Here is a 15,358-nt window from a genome sequence, read left to right as displayed (position 1 = left end):
AAATACTGCATTTCCTCCATATAAACATAGCAAATTTACTTCAATGACTATTGGGAAAGCAATTATGTCTGGTTATTAGGATTGTGGGTTAGCTGGAGCCTATCACCCAGGAAAGAAAACTAGTGGGGCGGTGTGGCTCAGTGGTATGGTGGTTGTCTCCCAACCCAGAGCTTGTGGGTTCGATCCCATGCCATTGTGCCAAGTAGCCTTGAGCAAGATATTGAACCCCCCAATTGCTGCTGATGCTGCCTCATTAGTAGGTGAATGGGTAGTCAACATGTAAAGCGCTTTGAGGGCCTTGTAAGGTGGAAAAGCGCGATATGTGAAGTGCCAGTTACCATTCATGCGAGCACGAGGGGACACAGTTTGAACCACCTGTAAAACAGATGTGCTAACTGGTCACCTTTCCACTGGAATATATTTATTGAATGCATTGTGGTGAAGATGACTACTGCAAGTCACATGCTGGTGGCTGGATTGGTAACAATATTTACAGCCACAGTGCTTTTTTTTTTCCTGTGGGAAAATTTCAGCTTTACAGACGCCAGTCGGCTGTGCGGCAGATTTGTAAAGACATACAATTGTGCCTTGAGATACAAGAATAATTTCTTCCATGCCCATGCTTGTTCTCCTTTGAAATGAACGGAAATACTATTAAATTTGTTTGCATCCCCCCCCCCCCCAAAAAAAAAAAAAAAAGTTTTGTAATGTTTCTAATAATGTAAAATAGCACGGTAATAGTGCTAAATATTGCACCCCAACTGCACCCGCAGTCTGCGCCCAGTTACCCACCTATTCACGAAGGATATTGCTCTAATCATATACCGGCGCAAACATGCCCACAAAACTGACAGATTGGAGCAAATTTGCTCCTGATTTACCACACGTGGCAATGGATTTGCGCCAAGAACATGGTTGTTATAGTAACAGTTGCGAGAAAGTCTGTTGAATCTACAAGTTTAAAAAGCAATTCTGTAAGGTTGATTGCACAGTATTTTTTTACAGTTATTATACAGAATACTTTATAAAAATGATGAATGTGAATCTGTGAGCACTCTTTTTATGTCTACACTTAGACTTATTCTAACTTACCTATTCATTAGCCTGTGTATGGAATTTTCTATTATGTGTTAGACAGTTAACTTTAACAGCTTGAAGACTCTTTTTCAGATTTGAAGTGAAGATTTATAAAATATTTAGAGGTGGTAAACTCTACTGGAACCCTCAAAGCAGCTTTACAGATGCCATGTCTGCTATGCGGGTGTTGCCGTAAAGATGTTAACCGTGAAGACCGTAACACGTGGTGCTAGTAGTCCATGGCGGATTTTTACAGCCACAGCGTTGAGGAAATACGGTAGATAAATGTGTGCGTTTGTCACCCTCTTGAGATGTACAAAAGCACATCAATGAGTATGTGATGTATTGAAACAGACTCCATGTGGAGATTTTTAGGTTCCTAGAGGGGTTGTTCAAGGCATCTGCTGCACCTCAGTGGGGGACGTTACCTCTGCAGACATGATCTTGTGCTCATTGAAGCGACACAACAAGATGACAAAAGAGGGTATTTAAAGAGCGCCCTGGGCCACAGATTGTCTTGTCACTAAGACTTTTTTTTTTTTTTTTTTGAAATGCTCCAGATGGCTCGCTGCTATTAACGTTCTAGGTGTGTGATGTGTGTACGCGTGTGTGTGTTTCACAATACTTTCATTTCCCGCAGTGCAAATAGTTGTCGCGGCGACGTACCACTCAGTCAAGTGGCCCTCGTCTGTGTTCTCTCTAATGCCTTTGCTTTCTTTCATTCCCTTGCAGGTCCCTCTGAGACCCTTACAGCTACACCTGTGAAGGATGCTGGAGAGTGGAAGCCAAGCATCTATCTTATTTTTGACGGCTCTCTGCCAACAGGAGATAAATCCAACCATTGGATTCTGAGCACCTAAAAAAAAAAAAAAAAAAAAAAAAAAAAAGTAACCCTGATCCAGGAACAGTGAAATGAAGACGGCGATGTGGGATGTTGTGCAGACAGAAAGCTGAAGTTATAATGGAGGTGATGCTGTTGTCCTCACAAAGTCAGCAAACTTTATTAACGTTTCATTCATGGTTATTGCGCAATTTACACGTCGTTTACAGTTTTTAAAATTATCATTATTAACCATAACAGTTTGTCAAAGCGGTTAGTCTGACACCAGGAATAGTCGAATTTCCTTAAGGTTTAACAAACATTTATTTTACATTTTTAACTCATTCACTGCCAGCCATTTGAGAAAATTTCAAAATTATTAATACCAATGTGATATTACGTTCAATAATTATATATAAACCGAATCTAGCAAATAACAGAATAGACTCCCTACATTTTGTCCTGTTCCGTTCTTTTATAATTGACAGTAGAAAAACGTAGGTTTGCCAAAATACAGCCATTTCTCCCATGGACTCTGAAACTGTGTTTATTTGGTATAAAATGGGGCAATGATGTCATCTACCGGTGGTTAGGCATCAGTAAAGTTGTTTCTAAGTTTGACATTTACAGTGGAGCATAGTCAGATTCGCCCCCATTTAGCCCCACTCTAAAAAATACAATTGACAAATATACTTGTCAAAGGCAGTGAATGAGTTTTAAAAGGAAGTCAACCCAGACGTTTTCTTGACAATAATGTGGCAATAATAACATGGTATTCTAATTTTAATATTGTGTTTGTGGAATATGAATGAAGCAGCAAAATCCACCCGTTTTTAATCCATCTCAGAGGGCGGCCATTTTGCCACGTGCTTTTGACCAAAATGACATCATAGTTGCTCACGACTCAGGTAATGACCAGTCACAACTCACCTGTTCTTTTAATTTGGTCATGTGACATTCACAAGCTCAGCCGCGATTGGTCATTACCTGAACCATGAGCAACTGTGATGTCATTTTCAGTCGACAGCAAGTGGCAAAATGGCCGCCCCCGGAGATGGATTAAAAACACAAATGCAAGATTGCAAAATAATGTGCATTGGTTGACTTTCTCTGTTATTAAGTAATGAACTAACAGTTTAAAAGTTAATTAACAGTAAGAGGTAACTGGAGGGATTTCTCTAATCCTAGATGCTTTTGAATTTTGAACTATTCAATTTAAACCAATTGAGCTTACTGGCTGAAGTTCTACATCAACAAACATAACCTATATAATTTTTCTACATTACAATACTTACTCACAGGCATATATATTCTTCTTTATCCTCTCCAAAGAATGACTACAGTACTGGTAAGAATATTGCATTTTCCTGAGATTTGCCCAGCACTGTCTTTATTTGTATATCTGTGATATACTGCCCCCAGGTGGCCAAGGCTTGCAAACAAGAAGAAGCAGCACATGCCTCAAGGCACAGATTATGTTTTATTTTGATGGAATGTTACGCACTATGCATTTTTTTTGGCTGTATTCTACAATTTTACACTAACACTCATCCCAATGGCTTTGTGGGGACACAGTGACATCTGCCTCAGTTTCTCGGTTAAGATAACTATTAAACGATGGTTAGAAATCTGTCAGTGGACGCCATTGTGAGTTCAGTCAACAGAAGGACATTTTGAATCATGCGCAGAGAAGAAAATTAACTTTAAAGAAGTTTAAATTAGTGTTTGTGTTTTTAGAGGGTACCAACGTGTTCTGTGCTGGAATAAAGCCAGGTAAAACTGATGACGTGTCGGTGTGCACCGTATCTCACAGATGATGTGTTCATCATCCATCTCACTATTATGGACACAGATTGTTGAGGAAGTATTAATTTGCATCAAATGTTCCTTTCTATACAAATCCACACGGGCATGTTTGATATATCATATCGCTTTATAATTCAGACCATTTTCTAACAGAGACTTTTAACGTTTGAATAGAGGATATTTTTGATATGGTGTCTGACGACTGAGACGTGTCGATAACTAAGCACTATCAACGGATAGACGTGCCGGCGTTGTGTGAGCGAACGCGAAGAATATCAATGGTGCGAGGCGAGAATGTGTTGTGCTGCGAATTAATGCGAACAGTCACCTCGTCCTTCCGCGCTGTCTTTTCCCGATGCATTTGTTTGTTTTCTTTGCTCCTCACACTGTCAACTTGATAACAGGTCCTACATTCTCAATTGTTTCTTTTTTTTTTTTTTTTTTTTTTTCTTAAAGAATTCTCAATTGTTTCAATGCAGTTGAACCTCTAAAGTCCAATGTCCCTGAAGTCGTTCAATTTGGAATTTGACAAAGATTTTCAAGTTACTAGATTTTTTAGTTTTGGTATATATTTCATTCCAGATTCATCTGATCAGAAATGTTGCTCAGTGCTGAGGATCTACAAGTTTCGAGGATTAGAGCGTACTATCCCACTAATAGGTTTTTTGTTTTTGTTTTTTTCCTTTCACAAGAACTACATCCTAGTTCCATGTAAATAATCTGTTGTCCAATTCTAATGTCGGAGGAAATACGTGTCTTGAGATATAAAAACATTTTGTCAAGTGAAATGTCCAAAGGCATTAATTCTTTTACCCTAGAAAGCCTGAACCATGAAATAAAAGAGAAAATGTTGATTCTTTGTAAATATAGTATTTATTGTATGACAGTGTATTAGGGCCATGTAGAAATATATATATATATATATATTTTTTAGAGGGCAGGGGCAATATTACGAGCAAAAAAGTGCCAAATTTGCAACTTTATAATATGACGAGAAAAAAAGTGGCAAATTTTCCCCTTTATAAACTGGCAACTATGATATTGTTAATCTCTGCTAAAGCAATTAGTATCTCCTTGTTTGAAAACCAGACCGAAATGTACATTTTACCAAGTTAACTGTGACTTGTGTAGCGTGACACATGCGTTTCCTTTCTGCCGGTACTACACTTGACACAAACAGCCGCGCGACGAGAAAAAAAGTGGCAAATTTGCCATTTTTTTCACGTTATATTGCCCCCGCCCTCTAAAATATATATATATATATTTCTACGTGGCCCTAATACGCTGTCGTATTATTGGTCCTTTTGAACAAACTTTTTTTTTTTCCTTAAAAATCAGTTTCCACATATGACTTTTTATTTGTGTCATATTTATAACTGTCAAAATATAATAAACAGACATATCAAACATATTAGTATTTACAAAAATCAGAAAGAACATTTCACATTACTAATAAGAATAGGTGTCTTAGGGCGATCTTGCAAGGTCGCTGGAAAAGCCATCAGCTGGGTGATACTGGCCTCTAATGGATTATCCGTGCAATGCATGTATCAGATTATATACATCAGGGTTTTAATGGGAGGAAAAATATACCCATGAACTAAGGGCTCAAAATGTCTTGTATTTATGAATATGATGCGTTTGGCATTATAAGGTTAACTGTGTCTTTTCTTTGGCTTTTTTTTTTTTTTTAGTGATTAGGGTCCGGGCCTTGGTAATCAGCAACGGTTGAAGTGAGGCAACCGGATGCTTCTTGTTTGTTCAAGACATCACCACCAAACTCAACATGTATGCAGTGCATTGTAAGGTGAAGTGCAGTGACCACTACGTTGGTGAGACCATTTCATTAAATTAAACCACAACTTAAATGATGGTGGGTGTCACATATTTCATCAGCACTACCAGGGGGCCACATAAGACAGATGATTAAACAGATGTATGACAAAAATTTATTTTTAAGCCAATTACGTTTTTTTGTTTGTTTGTTTTTTTAAACTGCGACGTGTGAAATACACTAAAACGGTTAATTAAGTAATGGTGATTGAGTGCTGGGAGTGCTACAACGTGACGTGTGCCCTCTAGTGGTGAACGATATTATTACAACTCAGAATTGAAGCAGTAGAGGGAAACATGTCAGCAATGTTCATAAATCAATTGAGAGGCAACTCTGTGAATGTCAGCTTAATGTGCTCCGTGGGCCACCATTTGCCCATCCTGCGGCCTTAATATGAGTAAATGGCACAACATAGGAGGAAGTGCAGCTTCTTTATGTCCAGAATCAGCACTGCAGTTCTTTTGCATAAATAAAAGAGAGCACATTGCTTTCAAGACGACAATTCTGGAGGACCCCTTGTTTGAAACAAGAGTGAATGAAGCCATCTAGTTAAGCATCAATTATCGTCTGCTTACAACAATCCTGACACCTGTCCCCCAAAGATTGTCTCATTCCGAGAAAGAGTTGCCACTTAATGAGCTGTTATGCCACCAGGCAGGTAAACAACCGATTGGTATGCAGGACGGCCGTTTGCCAGCCACGCTGAGCAACAACAACAACAACCTTCTTGTGACCACCCGCAGGTAACACACCCGTCAGAGACATAAATAGGGAAACTCCAGGCTTAAAAGTTTCATCTTCAACAGACAAGAGTGTTGTTGCCGCAATTCAACCTTTGTGGGTTATACTAAAAAGAAGCATACAATCACTATAGACATATGTGTGAGACCTTATTGTCCCTTACGATTCCTCCGTTCATCAAGTGTCAATCAAGAATTAAAAAACAAAACAAAACATTTTTCACATCCTATTTTTTGGCACGTTAAAATGAGCCCATTTTTAGACCTTGTCTCATACAAGTGAGTGACTGTATACCCCGCGCCACATACCAGTGGGTCAATGAGGAAGTCTGACTTTCGTTACCATGACGACCTGGGGCAGAACCCTGACTACAGCCCTGTCTACTCTTGTGGGAACAGAGCCCAGACTGAAAAAGCAATCGAATGATAAGAAAAAATGATATCCAAACAAATCGTAATTTCATCAGATTGTGTTTAACTTTAGAGGTTCCTCTGTATTGTCTTCGCTGAGTTTTAAGATCTGTTGCTCTGTCCAACTAAAGAATAGAAATGAAAGATCGAATGAATGAATAGATGATCAAAAGTCATTTTCAATGAGGCAACATGAAACTCTCAAAATACTGTAAATGATGCATTTACTTATGTTTTCCTCCACAACAAGATTAAAAGAAAACTGCAATGTCTCCTCAAAGAAGTATGTTATATTTTTGCTGTACGTGTTTGCCAATGGATGGAAAAGCGATTATAAGAAGTAAACACTTTGCACTTGATGTCTCTTCTGTTCTTTTTGTTGCTTAGTTGTCATCATCTGTGCTCTTCGAATCCCTCAGAGTCAAAAACAGCGTTAACGAGAGCATCTGTCTGACAGTCGCCCTGAATCAAAGTAACTTTTTTTAAAGGGAAATGAAAATGGCATCGCCATCCGTAGCAGTTAATTGGAGATTAGTGCGATGAAACTGTCGGGGTTGCCGCGCAGTATTAAAGGCCATCGGCTCTCTCCGGAAGATGGAGCAAATACACGGTCAGCGGCATTGTGGCAGTGCGCCATCATAAAAGATGAAGGTCAGGGTTGGAGGGATTAAGCGGGTGAGAATGTCAACAGTTATAATTCGTCAACCTGAATCTTGTGTTGAAATTCAATTAGGGGGAAGTCAACCCAAAAATGGTCTTTACAATAATATGATGTAAGACTAGTGGGGCCACATAGTACATATGGAAAGAGGTTTTTTTTTTTTTTTTTTTTTTTTTTTTTAGCAGTAATTCCCTTTTAATGTTTTATTTTTCCAGATATTTTACATACTTTTTTTTCATATGTGCTTTCATGTGTGACCATTTTGGCTCCATTTTGAACATTCACCAAATAAATGGTACATGTCTATAACAAATAATCCGGTATTGCCTGAAGGCAGCTTTGTTTGTGTTTCCTCATAAGGCCTCGTCTTCCTGTCAGAATGTTTGTTTTGACTTTTGTGAACTCTCTTCTCACATCTGTGCTACATCAAACGAATGCACATAGTGGCAAGCGTTCATTCATGCACGTCACTGGTGTTTGGCGAGCACTGACTGACTGACAGGCTCTCGGGGCAAAACATGACAATGCTTCTACGCGGAGGCAGCAAATGTTGAGCACCCCGGGGGCGACAGCGTATATCCATATATGGTACAGTACTATGCCTGTGTTGTGTCCCATCTGTTTCTTCAACTAGTCAGAATTATAATTATTTAAAATGATTTAAATAGAGCCTATCCATAAATACAGAGAATCTGTGAATAACTGACGGCCCTTTACACCATGGGTGTCACTCATTTTTTGTTGCAGGCTACTTTCAAGCCGTATTGTTATTACATGCACAACAAAATGATTGATTGCTAGTTTTGAAATACAAAGTTAAGGATATGTTTAATTATTCAAGTTACTGTTAAAAAGGGTAACCCAAAATTATTACGCATGACAGTTTGAAATGTTGGTACAGATAGGATTATGGGAGATGAGACGCATGATTTCCTTTTGTGGGCCACATTAAATGATGTGGCGGGCCAGATCTGGCCCCCAGGCCTTGAGTTTGACAGAGAAGTTGAGGATAATGTCAACAACGTTTTATTCAGGTCTTGTATTATATTGTGGAATTGTTACATTATAATAATAATAATAATAATAATAATAATAATAATAATAATATATGGTAATATAAAAATATTTAAAAAACAAAACAAAAAACATTGTATTATTTGTATCACTGAATTCTTCCACGATTCCAAGGGTGCGCTCGTTTTGGTATCGTGCATCTACATTCCGCCACACAAGGATGAGAATGAAGCCCACTCACAATCCCCGCCCATCTGGCTTGCCGCCTGAATCCAACACTAGCGCTTCTTATGTAGGTCACGTGACATGGGAAAAAATGGGAGAAAGAAGGCGGATAGATGGACAACGCTACGAGGACTTGCTCCATGACAAACGTCGCGACACAATGGGTAATGTGATTCCAAATACAGTAATAAATAAAGTGGACGTCGTAATGTGGACGCTGAACACTAGCTAAGCTTTCATGTGTTACGTAAACTCTAAAACGTTTAGCTCTGTAAATGATCTGCCCGTCAAAGTGGCGAAAAGTATCCTGCTAAAAAACACAAATATAATCTACTGCCACACACTTACGTGATATTTTTGTTTTGTTTCTTCTTTTTGCTTCGTCGTTTTTGTGTCTTTTTTATTTTTTTATTTTTTATTTTTTTTACAGTCGGAAAAGTGCTGATGCGTCAAAAGCTGCTGACAAAGCCAGTGAATCATCTGTGTGGGGGGGGCAGCTCACACCGACATGTTATTTTTCCAACCAAACGTGAAATGTCTGTCGTGTTTTTCCTCAGTTTTGTCAGGGTGTTGTTGAAAATGGCCTTAAACTTGAAATACGAGATGTGGACGCTTGGAATTAAATGAACAGCCGCGATGGAAGCAAGAAAGCACGTACACGTAAGTCACTTTGTTTGCATGAGGGTAAAAAATTACTTCATCTTATAATTGCCTGGATCTTTATTTGTTTCAGACAATATTGCTTTTATGAGTTTATTTTTTTTAATTCTCCCCAGTAAACAATAAATCCAATTAATGTATGACTGATTTGCACGTCAGCCTTACAGTTCCAAGTTCAGAGTTGACTCTAGTTCATCCTTGCGTGTGGGTAGTTGCTCCCACATCGCAAAAGCATGTACAGTATATTAAGTTCATTTAAGTCCCTAAATTCCCATTTGCAAATAGTTAATAATAGTGAATGACTATAAATTATGGCTGGACAATTAATCAAATTCAAATTGTTCATTCATTTGCTTTTGTTTTAGCATAAGCCTAACCTGTAAAAACAAAACATTTATATATGGTAATTTGTTAATCTGATATTATTTTTTGTAAGACAGAATAATTAATTGCATTTTTTTTTAAATATATATATATATATATATATTCCATCTGAAATCACTATCATAAATATTGAGGGGGAAAATAGCAATTTGATTATTTTTCAAAATGTAATTTTGCAATTTATTTATTTATTTTTTTGTGTCTTGCAACCAATCCAGGGTCGACCCAACCTGTCACTCAGATTCGGCTGGGATAGGCTCTCGATCACCTATACCCTGAACAGGATAAGCACTAAGCAGTATAGACAATAGATGGATGAAATAAATACATGCTTACTACATACAAATAGAGTGGAGATACTGCAAAAAGTCTACACACCCCTGTTCAAATGTGATGCTTTATTCATCCATCCATCCATCCATCCATCCATCCATCCATCCATCAGTACCGCTTATCCTCGCTAGGGTCGCAGGTAGGGCTGCACGATATTGGAAAAACATGCGATATGCGATATACTTGCTGAACATAGCGATATCGATATTATTGAGATATTTAACAACATACACCTAAAGAAATTACATTTTTATAACCTAATGAAAGAAAAACATTTTTCATGTGGCAAAATAAGCAACCTTAATGTAATCTTAGTTAATTAATTGTAATTATGTCTTGATAATTTTCAACTATTGAATGGCGATGCACATTTTAGTTAGCATCTGACTGGTCATATTCATATAAAAAGCATAAAATTCCATATAAAACTTATTGCAAGCCTTTGCAATATGCATATTGCAAGGGCCAATATCGCGATATCGATATTTTTTCGATATATTGTGCAGCCCTAGTCGCAGGTGTGCTGGAGTCCATCCTAGCTGGTGGAGAGTGGTCATTCAAACTTTTGTTAAATAGGAGTTAGCACACACCTGCCAACATTTAATGTAATCCCAAATACATTTCAGGTCTTCGAGTATACTTTTCCTGACATTTTCTTTGTTTTTAACAGAAGTCAAAGATTTTGTGCTCAAATGATTTGATATTTGGAACTGTTCATCATTCCCTCCACCTAATGCTCCATTTCCAACTGAAGAAAAAACAAAACAAGGGATTTTCAAGCTTTTTGGGTCCAAGGATTCCTTTACAGAGGAATATTTTTATAAACACAGACATCATTTATTGAATATTATTTTTCAGACATCAACTGAGAACAACTAATCTAAACACATGGTAAAAGCGTATGTGTTCACTGTGACCGTAGTTGTTTGCTTAAGGCTGTGACCCAGTTTATGGCCACACGTGACTCCAAGCAAACTTTATCCTGTTGTGAAAGAGATTTAAATCACCTAAATCACACGTGTCAAATTCATGGCTTGGGGTCCAGTGCTCACCAGCGACGACATTTTTATTTATTTATTTATTTTATTTTATTTTTTTGTGGCCCAAAAAAACAAATGATGAATGAAAAAGCATTCATAATAAACTAAAAAATCATACCAAAATGAAAAAAAAAACAAAAAACAGAATAAATGAAAAAAATGTATACTGTAATAAGTAAATTAGAAAAAAACATACTTTTCATGGAAAAAAATGAATGTAAATGGAAAAGGGAATATATATAACTAGACTAAGTGCAATTTCCAGAGAAATTGTGTGGGAATGCTGAAAGCTGAACGCTAAGTTTTGAATGCATGTGGACTGGAATTCTTATGAAGTACATTGTGAAATAAATTATGAAATTATGACTTCATGGGATACTGGACAATGCACTTTACCAACTGTGCCACTGACCAATGTCAGACACCTGGGCTGGTAATGATAAATTATATGTATGGAAGTGGGCATGGAAAATGATACTTAGAAAAAGTTCAATGTCTGTCCCATTGAAAATGAATGGGGAAAAGTTGATATTACAAGTTAAATTGTGCTCATACTGTAAGTAATGTGGAATGAGATGATATATACCCCGGGAGGCGTGATTTTTTTTTTTTTTCAGCAAGTTGAAATTTGAACAGTGTAAGTCGAAAGTATTATGTGGGAGTTGGTACGCGGCAAAAAAGTGCGGAGAATAAAAATCACAATATGTGGGAATGCTCCAGCATTCCCACAATGAATGAAAACGCATTTATAATACAATAAAAATCATACCAAAACGAAAAAACATAATAAATGAAAAAAATATTTATAATTAAAGGGATTTTTTTTTTTTTTAAATTAACACGGATTTCCATTATTGCGGATAGTTTTTGGAGTGTAACACCCACGCTAAACGAGGGAACACTGTACTGACTGCCCATAAAAGGAAACCGCAGGGAATGAGTTTGTCGCCCTTGCACTAAATATTTGCCTTCTCGTGGACCTCCTGCAGATGAATTAATCATCCGGCGAGCGAGAGAAAGAGGAGTGAAAATGAAGCTGAACGAGCGCAGCGTGGCCCACTACGCCACGTGCGACTCGCCGCCCGACAAGACGGGCTTCCTGTTCAAGAAGGGCGAGCGCAACACGGCGTACCACCGCCGCTGGTTCGTCCTCAAGGGCAACATGCTCTTCTACTTCGAGGAGCGCGACGGCCGCGAGCCCATTGGCGTCATCGTCCTGGAGGGCTGCACGGTGGAGCTCTGTGAGTCGGCCGAGGAGTTCGCCTTCGCCGTCAAGTTCGACTGCGCCAGGGCTCGCGTGTACAAGATGGCGGCCGACAGCCAGGCGGCCATGGAGTCGTGGGTCAAGGCCTTGTCGCGGGCCAGCTTCGACTACATGAGGCTGGTGGTCAAAGAGCTGGAGAGGCAGCTGGAGGAGATCCAGGAGGCGGCCGGCGGAGGCCCACAGGGCAGGACCAGGTCGTCCAAGCGAGTCTCCAAATCCAGATCGTCGTCATCGTCGTCGTCCTTGTCCACGTCGTCGTCCAGTTCGGGACAAAAGAACCACCAGGATGAGGTCCAGCCCGGAGGTCCCAAGGAGAACGGCGTTGCTTGGAGCAAACCGCACCCCGGCTTGGCTAACGGGTCCGCTGACGGGGCGTCGTCCTGCGTGGCCTGGGAGGGCGGGGCCAACGGGGCCAAGGCTCCCCCGGTACCCCCCAGAAGGAGAGGAGCGTCTCTGGAGAGCCCCTTCTCCCCCGGCACCGGCTGCTTCTCCAAGCTCCACGACTGGTACGGGCTTGAGGTGGAGGAACTGAGAGCACAGTGGCTGCAGAGTCAGTGAACCCGTGAGGGACTGCTCAAGTTGTCCAAGAATAATTCGTTCCATTTTCCAGGGGCGGAAACTGGAGAGCATCTCCAAGGACTTGCTGCTTAAAGTAGACTACACCCTGGAATGTTTAGGATTAGGGCCAGTGAAGAGAGAAAAAAAAAGTTTGACAGGATTCTTATTGTATTCTGACTTTAAAGTGAGAATTCTGACTTCATTTTCAGAGTTCTCACTTTAATCAGGATTCTGGCTTTAAATTGAGAATTCTGACTTAATCTCAGAATTCTGACAGTCAGAATTCTGAGATTAAGTCAAACCAAGTCTGATTTTAAAGTCAGAACTCTGACTTTAAAGTGAGAATTCTGACTTTATTCTCAGAATTTTCACTTTAATCAGAATTTCAGAATTCTCACTTTAAAGTAAAAGTTAGAATTCTGAGAATAAAGTAAGAATTCCCACTTTAAAGTGGCCCTAATCCGTAGAAATTGTCATCACAAGCCAGTTTTAATACCGCCATCTCTTCTCCATTTTGTCACTCTTCTGACACTGAATGTGTAAAAATCGGCATTCCTCTGCCTTTTTGTTTTGCTCTTTTGTAAAGGCGGACAAAAGTCAATCTGGCATTTTTCCCACCTTTGGAAGTAGCAGTAGTCAATTTTCTGCCTTTTTCACAATGTTGCTGTTTGGTATAAACGGCACCAATATAGAATGGTGGTAGCAAATCGACCTAGCAATTTGCCAGTTTTACACCGACTGTAAAAGCATTTCTCCACCTTTTTTGTGCCACTTTTCTTGGAAACGGCACATGGAGGCGGCAACAGGGCAATTTTCTGCTTTTGTAGGTAGCAGCCACTTTTACACACTGCCTGTAAAATATGTCATTTTCATGACTTAATAGCATTACTGTTAGCAATACTGGGACCAGGGTGTGAAGTTTAACACCTGACAGTCATTCCCACTCTTTTGCACGGTTCAATGAAGTGATTGATTGTGCATCCTGTCTGGTACAGGAGAACACAATCTGCCTTGGTGTACAATCTGGGATAATGCAAACAGAAATATTCTTTTTTTTCCCTCACTTTTGCTTAATTGTCAGAGAAGTTTGGATTGACATTCTTTTTGCGCAAAACGGATCCCATTTTTATTTTTTTACGACTTGAAAGTCAAGTGACTCAAAAAAACTACACGCTGCTTAAGGAACACAAGTGACAACATGGAAGTTAACAACTATATTAATCATTGCATTCTATTTACTTTGGCTTGACTCACTCTTCTTTCCATCTTTCCACTGAAGAGATTCCATTACTCTACATTGTTGCTTTTATTTACTTCTCTATCCACTCGAGTTTTGATGTATGGCAGCGGGTGAGTTGTTCTGAAAACATTAGCAACTTTTCTTACACATCTTGCATAACAGTGTTGAGTTCTGACGAGGAGGATTAGTGGATATCCAGTCTGCCTCAGTTTTCAGGGTCTGGGTTTGAATCTCGACTCAGGCTCGGATCATTTTCTCCTTGTGCTCTTGGCATTGTGGTGTCTTTCCAAATTCTACACTAACACTCGAGCTCATCTTAGACTTAGATGATGGAGAGTGCTTTCTTAAATGGATGGAGTTGTTCTCTTTCACTGCACAATCAGTCATTTTGTTCTCCCGCAGGTTTTATCAGAGAATATCTGACCTTAAGTGTCCTCTTCCATGTTGGAAATTTTTTGTTTGTTTTTAAAGTCAGTGCTCGGTAAAACGGGCTCATTCCATGGTGACTCGGTACACAAAGCCTCGACTTTGCTGTGTCACGTGCTTTGTTTTGAACGTTTTTTTTTTTTTTTTCCCTTCAGTCGAATGTTATCAGAGGACCACACTTTGTGTCTTTGTTGTTTTCCTTTCTTTTAGTGACATGTTCTGTGTCCCGACAGTGGCTGGGTGGCTTCAGTCCACATCATTGCACAGCATTATCATGAATGTTACTTACATGGTACAAGAGGGAGTGTGTTTTGTGTGCGCAAACCACCCAACCCCGCTCCCTTCCCTGCCCAACACATTTGCATCAATGTTGTTAACTTTATTTGTTATGGTGGCATTATTATTTGAATCTGCCAAATTTTAACCACATGAATAATAACTGTAGCACAATCAAGTGCCAAAATTCAACTCGATTAGCTAAATTGATCTTTACAATCTAGCAATCTTGTGACTTTTTCAAATGTATATGTTTGTTTTTGTACGATGCGGGTATTGTTTGAATAATCAATGTTAACCATGGATGTGTTAATGACGATGGTATTCAAATATCTGACATGAAACTGCAATTTCATCTGTTTTATTGACCTAAATTAGCACATGCTATCATTCCTGCTAATGGTAGTCTGTTGTCACTTTAACTGCAGAAATCAAAATGTAATAACTGCATTATGTTTATAAAATTCTACATTTTTTAAAAAGTCATTTTATCATTCAAAACTAATATCAAACATTCTGTGATGGTTATGGTACCTTGAAATATATTCAATCGCCGACTGTAAGCAACGAATAAACTTTCAAGACTGGT

The 15,358-nt window shown here is 39.0% G+C and overlaps 2 protein-coding genes across 3 annotated transcripts in view; both read left to right on the top strand.

The window, feature by feature from the left end:
• Positions 1-5,515, top strand: part of prr16 (proline rich 16) — a 24,780-nt gene extending 19,265 nt beyond the window's left edge. Inside the window, exons 3-4 of one of the 2 annotated variants that reach the window (XM_077520753.1) lie at positions 1,810-2,044; positions 5,398-5,515. The gene's annotated coding sequence lies outside the window, so the exon portion shown is untranslated. Of the gene's footprint in view, positions 1-1,809; positions 3,681-5,397 lie in introns of those variants that run through there. The other variant, XM_077520752.1, reaches the window with a different exon arrangement.
• On the top strand, positions 5,450-15,358 carry LOC144018531 (sesquipedalian-1-like). Its single transcript, XM_077520755.1, has 4 exons — positions 5,450-5,535; positions 8,660-8,752; positions 9,146-9,248; positions 11,995-15,358. Exons 3-4 carry the CDS (start codon positions 9,212-9,214, stop codon positions 12,825-12,827), a joined length of 870 nt encoding a protein of 289 aa, XP_077376881.1. The 5' UTR covers positions 5,450-5,535; positions 8,660-8,752; positions 9,146-9,211; the 3' UTR covers positions 12,828-15,358.

This window comes from Festucalex cinctus, chromosome 5 (genome assembly GCF_051991245.1).
Source record: "Festucalex cinctus isolate MCC-2025b chromosome 5, RoL_Fcin_1.0, whole genome shotgun sequence".
Taxonomy (NCBI): domain Eukaryota; kingdom Metazoa; phylum Chordata; class Actinopteri; order Syngnathiformes; family Syngnathidae; genus Festucalex; species Festucalex cinctus.
Note: the sequence above shows the minus strand (reverse complement) of the source record. Positions and strands in the feature narration are given on the sequence as shown.

Bases quoted from the DNA above. Each gene is read 5' to 3' on its own strand.
- LOC144018531 (XM_077520755.1), top strand. From the start codon at position 9,212: ATGAACAGCCGCGATGGAAGCAAGAAAGCACGTACAC. The intron at 9,249-11,994 runs GTAAGTCACTTT...GACCTCCTGCAG, and splicing joins AAGCAAGAAAGCACGTACAC to ATGAATTAATCATCCGGCGA.